The 8,380-nt window shown below is 48.6% G+C and overlaps 1 protein-coding gene across 1 annotated transcript in view; it reads right to left on the bottom strand.

Moving 5' to 3' along the window:
* Cemip (cell migration inducing hyaluronidase 1) overlaps positions 1-8,380 on the bottom strand; it is a 151,555-nt gene that overhangs the window by 38,849 nt on the left and 104,326 nt on the right. The window contains exon 12 of the mRNA XM_027407566.2: positions 473-648. Within this exon, the coding sequence (XP_027263367.1) occupies positions 473-648 (176 nt within the window). The remainder of the gene's footprint in view (positions 1-472; positions 649-8,380) is intronic.

The raw sequence follows: 8,380 nt of genomic DNA, 5'->3' as shown, positions 1-8,380 counted from the left end.
GGGACAGCAGGAGCACTAATTCTTTGAAGAAATTTTCAGGAAGGTGGGCATAGTGGTACACATTTGCCATCTCAGTATTTGGAGAAACCAAAGCAGGAGAATCTTAAACTTCAGGCCAGCCAGGGATGCATAGTGACAGATTGCCTTAAAAACAAAACAAAACAAAAACAAAGCAATATAAAAACACTAACAAAATCATTAAAAAAAATGATCAAGGATAAATAATGAAAACAGGGCAGAGGAAATGGAGTGCAGTGCTGCATATGGCCTCAATCAGAGACCTGGTCCCCGCCTGGCTCCATCATCTCCGACAGGTACAACTGCCTATCATTGGTAGGTAGACATCGCCTAAGGGTGCGCTTCTATTCCTACCCCCGCTCCACCATCCCTTTTCCTCCTGATCCTCTGTCCACAGCTAGAATCTTGAGTACCCTCCCATAGGGCTAAGAACCTCAGCCAGGCAGATTCCTACCTTGATGTGACCCCCAAAGGTATCAAAGTCAAAGAAGTCACAGATGTGGCTGGTGTAGGGGTAGCATTGGTCCTCCATCTCTCCCATCACCACGATGTTCCGAGTCAGGAGCCCAACCTCAGCCCGCATGTCAACACCATCAATCTCCTCCCCAATATGTAGGTACTGTGGCTTCCCTAGGGCACAAGAGGGGTGAGGAAGCAGAATGGCAGGTGGAGCATGCCCACTATGTTCCCATCCTGTATTCCCACAGCTGTAGCTTGCTCTTCACTGGGCCCTCACGCATGGCAAGCCCCATGGGCCTTGTTCCCATGATACAGAACAGAGCTCAGGTAGGTATAGTCACATGCCTAGGAGTGGAGCTACAGTTCATAGCTACTCATGCTTAGGTCTTAAGACCACCACAGATGTGGCTACTTGTCCGATGACATTTACTCTTCTGGTTTTCAGAGCTAGACTCTCCCATGATTCCTTTGACAGAGGGCTTCCCAGTGGAGCTGTGCCTCCCCACCTCCCTGCAGTAAGGGGTGGCCATAGGGTCTAGGTAGAAGTGCCAGGTGTAACCTTGAGTTGCCTCTCTTGCTCTCCAGCCTGGTGGGCCAGCCTCATCCACATGAGGAACCACCTCAACCAGAGGAAATCCATGGCTTAGAGATGGCAAAGGAGAGAGACAGAGAGAGAGAGAGAGACAGAGACAGAGACAGAGACAGACAGAGATGGAGAGAGTCTCTCAGAGCTTCTATTGTAGCTGCCCTCCAGCTGCAATTCTTAGGATAAAACAAAGTTTCTCCCTTTCTGGCCTCCACTTCAGAGCAGGGCAAACCCGTGCTCTACTCTCAGCAGCCTTGTGAAAGACACATCCACAGTTTGGTAACTGAGAAAGAGTAGGCTGGTGTTCCTGTGTCCAGAGCCGTGGGGCTTTTACACAGGCCCTTGTGGTACCACATAGAGCAGTGGGAGGAACTTGCACCCTGCTTTGTACTGACTTCATGCTGCAGAGAAGGCTGTCTCCCAGCCCATGGATCCTAGCCCTGTCCCATGGCACATTCAAAAGGCCTGTGCTGACTTCATCCTACAGAGGAGGCTCTCTTGCAGCCATGGATCCTAGCCCTGTCCTGTGGTGCATTCAGAAGGCATTGACTCCAGCTGGCAGTCCTTCCCAGTCCAGCTATCTCATTCCTCATCTGTGTTTGGTTTCTGATGCTCTCTACCCTCAAGCTTCCCCAGGCCCTGCTATCCTTGAGAAAAATCTAACAAACCAAACACCCTCCCACACTCCCTCCAGTCTCTGTCCTGTGTGGTCTGAATCCTTGACCCTATGTTCGGTCCGTTCTCTCTCTCCTGCTACCTCCTTTCTAGCCAAATTCTCTTATTGTTACCCTCCCATCTCCTCTCCCTCCGTCTGTGCAGAAAACACAGCTTAAGACAGGCTCGCTACTAAGATGGCTGGTGAATTGTGGATATTTTCTGTTTCACTTGAGGATGCAATTACAAAGAACACTACTCTTCCATGTGGACTTTCAGCCCAAACCACACCACCTACACCACTTGGCTTTCACTCTGACCTTGAATTGATCAAGGAGGCCCTTGCCTTGGCCCTGAGATACCATGAGTGCTCATGTGTGAAGGCCATGGTTAAAATTAGCAATGCCCACCACAGTGGCTTTCCTCTGCTTTCTCATCCACAGGAAGAGCTGACCCTTGCCCTCCCCTTCACCTGGCACACATCTTGGGGGCTGGTAGAATTGCTGAGGAAGCCTATGGTTTTAGAATTCTGCAGACTTAGTGAGATAGTGGTTTTTATTATTATTTTTTGAAGCAGTATGACAAATAGTGCATGCTGAAGCTGAGAAAACAGCTCCAGGCAAGTGGATAGCATGTGTTTTCTATTGCATCTGTGACAAATTGCCACAGGTTTATTTTTTATGGTCCTGGAGGTTAGATGTCGGAAATTAATTTCCTGGGGCCAGTTAAGGTGTTGGCAAGGCTACTTGCTTAAGAAGGTGCCACCTAGAAACTGTTTCCAGGCTTTTTCAGAGTTTGTGACCCTCTCCTATCTTCCATCTTCCATTGCTCCGTCTGCTCCTGTCATTCTACTGCTTTCTCCTCTCTCATCTTTCTTAGCCCTCTTATCTGATAACCTTTGTAATTATATTGAACCCACCCACATAACCCAGGACACTCTTCCATTTACAGAACTTTAATACAGTCAAAATTGTTAAGTCCTTGTTGCCATGTGAGATAATATTCATAGGAACTAAGGATCACAGCATAGATGAAGCCTACCACAGAGTCCTTAAGAGTCTCAGGAATAGTGTCAGCCAGCTTTCTGATACTGTAACTAACGCCTGGGATGAATCAATTTAGAAAAAAGAAAAGTTTATCATATTCACGGTTTCATATGTTTCAAGTGGGCTATGTGGGCTGTGTTGCTTGTGTCTGTTCATGACACAGCTTCTCATGGTGCTTGCATAAGGCAGAGGAAGTCCATTTACTTTGTGGCTGGAATGAAACAGAGAAAGGAGGAGACCAGTATCCCACAGTCTTCTTCTAGAACATTATCCCTAGTGAACTGAAGCCTTCCATTAGGCTTTACCACTTTCTAACAGTTCCACACAGTCTGACATCACTAGAGGAAATAATTGGAAACAAGTTAAGTACAGAATTCTGGGCCCCTTCCTCCCTGAACCCACTATGGCTTTTGATTTGGGTCACAGGCCATGTGTCTTTACTGCTTTAAGGCCCTCTGGACATTATGCTTCTATCCTTGGTTGATCCCCCTGTCTATTGGTTTTGTGGCCTTCCCAAGCAAGCTAGTCACAGGGGCTTCCCAGGTGTAAAGGACAATGTCTGTCTCTGAAAGTGGTGGACACGGCTTCTGAGGGACACTGGCTTCAGAAAGCCAGACAGAAGAAACATGAAGCCCGCCTGGTGGCTGAAAAGGAAAGAGACTCACATTCAGAAAGACACGTTCCAGTAGATGATTCAGGCCATCTCTAAGGGTGGTGGTATTCAGTTATGGAGAGTTTTCTGCCATCCTTAAGCTAGCTTTTGATCTCCTTATGAAGATACGGAAGTTAGAAATTGGTGAGCCTGGAGCAGAATGTGGGGAACGTGACTGTCACGGGTACAATAGAGAAGCTGTTTCTCTTTACCACTGGGCAGTGGTTCTGGGACTGAGGAAGTGCTGTGAGCCTGGGCGTCTCCAGCACAGCCACTTCTGTGTAATGCCTTTCTCATGAGGTTTCAGGATGGTGCTTCATAGAGGAAGTGAAGTCCCTCTTTCTAGAACCTACTTATTTCCCACATACCCTTGACACTGGCCTCAAGGGCTGTGCAGGTCACTGTATCTCTGTGTCCTTTTTTTATGACACACACTCCTGTGGTATCTCTTCAAGGACTGAACAACCACCCTCCCACTACTGTTCCTTCTTTTCCAGTTCATGCTGTCCTAGGGCCTCGAGCCCTTCCCAGAGTGCCCTGCTAGTCTACTTTAGCTGGTTCAGCGTTTCCCAGAGGGAAGAGGTCTGTCTGACTGATCTCCATCCTGCCCTTCACATGTGTCAGACCAGCACAATAGTCTGCAGACCCTGCAGAGTCCTCTCATGCATCTTTGGGGGGGGCGGGGGGCACTGACATGTCTACTTCTGTCTGGATACATCTCCTTCTCTCTTTTTCTTGTCAGTGGAGAACCTCTACTCTTTTGTCTGCTCTCCCAAGCCACCTCAGCTCAATATACAGAGACTGGACTTTCTTACAAAGCTGGGTATCTGTCCCCCAAGAGCATCTAGTATCCTGATCTTCTGAGTCCCCGGCCTCTAGCCACACTGGATCCAGAGCTAATCTTCCCTAGTGGACACCCCAAAGGACAGTGGTGCTGACAATGCCCAGGGAAGCTGTCAAGGTATTTTTCAACCAAGCAAGACAGTTTGGGGTTATGCGAGGGGTATAGTGGAAGAATTGACTGCCGCTTCCTCTGAAAGGGTCAAGGCAAGAGATGGGCATCTCACTGGGCCCTGAGAGGTACAGCATAGAGCTGGCTTCCCAGAGGATGTACCCAGAGGGCCACCTTGTTTTGGGAATAGGTGGCACAGTGAGCTACTGACTAAGTCACATGAGCCCCACCACATCTAACAGTCCAAGGTGGAAGGAACAGACACCCTGGGTCCTGGCAGTCTCATTGAGTTCATCCCCGCACATCCTCTTTAGTTCCCACCGTGCTGGCTGCTCTTGCCTCCTCAGGGCCTTCGCTATCTGACTCTCAGAGTTCCCATTCACCTGGTTGCCTCTCCCAAGACAGTCATTTCCCACATGGCTCTGAGCCAGGCTGTCTGACTCTGTTTACAGAAGAGTTCTGGAGTCTATGGTTTAAGCACCCTGAACCTTGGGCCCTTCATCTATGATGCAGAGATCACAAGAGCTCACATCCCAAAAGTTAGTTAGATCATTAAGTGAGTTAATCCATAGAATGTGCTTAAACAGCCCTGGGCACATGGTTGGAGGCCAGTGTGACAGAAATGACACTTGCAGCTGTCAGGGCCATTGTCTCCAGAGCTCTGCCAGTGACAGGAACTGATGAACAGCTGGTTTCAGAGCTTTCTTTGTTCACAGGGGAAGCAGGGCATGAACCACGTCAGGTAGATAGAAGGCTGTGTTTATCAGACTCCCATGCACTAAGAAAACACAGGTCCTAATGAGAACTAAGGGGATTTTGCAGTCATAGCCACCTCCCCTGCTGCAAGGTTCCTTATCAGAACCTTTATACAGCTGCTGTCCATAGTGAGGCCACTTAGCTCTCCTTGTCACTTTCACAGGCCACTCCCTATCGCAATCCCAGGGAAGTGGTGTGCCCGATTCCTTTCTTCCCTTCATGATGTGGGGTTCTCCTACCGCTCTCCAACTCCCCTCCTTCTCCCAGTAGGCTCCCCAGGTCAGAATTGTCTCAAATGATCTAAAAGGGCCTTGGGCCCACTAGGAAAGGGGAGGTGGACCCGGGGCAGAGAAGACTCTAAACATTGGTATTTTTCTGGGTTTATCCAAAGGCATTCCAATACCATACTCTGAAAACATCCACAGGACAAGCACAGAATGAGACACCACAAGTCCAAGAGAAGAATAAACCACAAACACCTTCTCTGGGAAACACACACACACACACACACACACACACACACACACACACACACACACACACACACAGGTGCTTGTAGGTTAAACACAATCAAGCCCAGAGAGTCAGGGCAAGTGGACTGTCCTTACACTCAAGCTGGAAGTTGGAAAGACACTGGCTTGCTTAGTCTACACTAGCACCACCCACAAGGACATCTTGTGACAATGGATTCCATGCTGTTCAACATGGCAGCCATTAAGCCCAAGTGGCTTTCACACTTAAACTCTGCCTACTGCAAGGAACAGGCTGAAATTTTATTTCACTTCAATTAAATCAAAGCAGCCACCTATGCTGGTTACTGCCACATTGGAGATCATGGACTTAGACATTTGATTTCTACAACCATAGTCTCCTCTTCTGCTTCCTATATAAAACAAGAACCCCCAGAAGCTGAGGGTCTCACAAAGAAGGGCCAGGTGAACCTTCAAAGTCCTGGGACTATCGTGGGAAATGGCACTCATTCCAGGTGGTAGTAGCTAAAAGTGTGGAAGTGTTTATAAGGCAAAATGGGAAGGTGACAATGAAAAGGGGGGCAAAACCCAAGGGGGAGATTTCAACTGTCATGGCCACATCACAAGGTGCTGGGAATCACACTGCAGTTGGCAAAATTTTGAAAAAACAATTTTTAAATGATTCATATATTTCCAGCACATTGTCACCCCCATCTGTTTCTCATCTGCAAACACTTAAAATGCAGAGAGGGTTGTTTTCTGGAATTAGAAAGAAGGAGGATCCACGAAGAAGTCCCTCTGTACAGTCAGACTGAGGAGGTGAGCCTAGCAGAATGCAGCAGGAAGGAGAAGAAAGGGATGGGCAGGTGGAGTCATCACTTTGTGTTAGTGGTGGATGGAGAGCAGAGAATGGACTTTGGGGAGAGGAACAATGAGTGCCTGCTCAGGACAGACGGATGGACAGACAGATACACATGCATTGTATCTTGGGGCTTTTGCAACGCTACTTACCAGAAGGAGCTGTTTCCATGGGGACATAAAGGTTGCTTCTGAGCAGAGTGGATGGTCCACTCATAACAGGCAGTGTAAGTCTGGGGGTGAGGCAGAAGCAGAATCCTTCCATGCTAAAGCAAGGGGCGTAGGGGCATCAGGAAGGAAGTCTAGCAGTTTCCACTCATACTTTCATCCTTTGGAACTTGGTCCCCCAAAAAGCCCCCTGACACTCTTGGTCCAATCTGGGCACATTAATGAGTTGTTGGTTGCATCAGTAACATGCTATCAGGAACAGTAGCTATCAGCATGAACCCCCAAATCTCTGCTGTGTGAGCCTGGCATCTCATGGGTCCTTCAATCTCAGGGTTACTTTGGCATCCACAGCTGCCCTTTTGGGACCTACTCAAAGTGAGACCTCCTCTATGGACGTTAAGATGCTCTACCTTGGGGTTCAGGTGAGGTCTAGTTTTCCCAGACCTAGAGGAACGCCTACTTCTATTTCCAGCCAGGGCTAGAAGTCAGGCTTTCCCCATAATGGATAGCTACATGCTGTTTGGAGCCACAAGAAGTGACATCGGCTCAAATGACCTGCCAAAGAGACACCTGACATCCCAGGAGGCTGTCTACCATGCACTCTCCCATTGGCAATCACCTAAGTGTCGTCCTATAGATGCAGACAGGGGAAGTTCTTTCTTGCTAGGGGACACCCAGCAGACTCATGGCTTCAGTGGCTTTTTGTGCACTCAAGTAAAGCCTCTGGTTGTCCAGCCTTCTCTCCCTTCTGCAGTCCTAGGAGCTCTCATGGTCTCCCCTGTAGCCTCCCTGTCCTCCTGGTGGCTGGTTCTCCCCTGCTCAGGTAGTGTGCCCACATGACTTCCTTTCTGGCAATGTTTCTCTTTCCTAGCTACCTTTTCATCTCTGCCCAGCTTCCTGCTTAATCTTGAATTACTCAGGGAAAGCACCACACCTTCTCCCTATGTCCAGCTCCTCCCACATCCTTCTTTTGTAATTATTGTGGCTGGAGTCCTGTTTTTAAGACTCTTTGATGGATGTCAATCTCCCTGCTGGGATGCAGCTTTCCTGGGGACAGAGAGTGGTGTCCATCTTGCTCTCCATGGCACCCAAGAGGCTGATGAGACTGTCTGGCACATGTCGTGTGCTCAGGAGATGCTGGGTAAGTAGATGATAAAATGTTCCATTCTTCTTTCTGTCCCCACAAAGGTAGACCCTAGGGTGCCTGCCCATCATCGGAGAGAAAGGTGCACTATCATCCACAGATGTGACTCCCACACCTGGAGCCATAGAGATCTCCAGAAGATAACTGCAAGCTGCCCCAGACTCTTGCTTAATAATGATGATGTATGTTGTTTTCTCCCCCACAATGCCATGTGCTCACAGGTCCCAAATGGCGGGAATGGCAAACTGAAGCATAAGATCATTTGTAATCAGCCATGTTCCTTCCATCCTTCCCCTACTGAGGACTAGCTCCTGAATTATAGTTAGAGCTGTGGAGAAGGCTCCATGGTCAAAGCACTTCCCACACTGGAGACTCAGTTCAGTTCCCTACCCTATGTAAATGCCGGTTGGGTGTAGCAGCTTGCCTATAATTCCAGGGCTCAGAAGGTGGATATTCCTGGAAAGAGCTACCTGGTCAGACTGGCTGTGTCAGCAAGCTCTAGGTTCAGCTGAGAGACTGCCTCAGTGAACAAGCAGGAGAATGATAGAAGATGACTCCCAATATGAACCCTGGGCCACCACAAACATCCCCCCATTTGTGCCCAAACACATGTGAAC

Source organism: Cricetulus griseus, chromosome 3, assembly GCF_003668045.3.
Source record: "Cricetulus griseus strain 17A/GY chromosome 3, alternate assembly CriGri-PICRH-1.0, whole genome shotgun sequence".
NCBI lineage: Eukaryota > Metazoa > Chordata > Mammalia > Rodentia > Cricetidae > Cricetulus > Cricetulus griseus.
The sequence above is the reverse complement of the archived record's forward strand: the minus strand, read 5'-3'. Positions and strand labels throughout refer to the sequence as shown.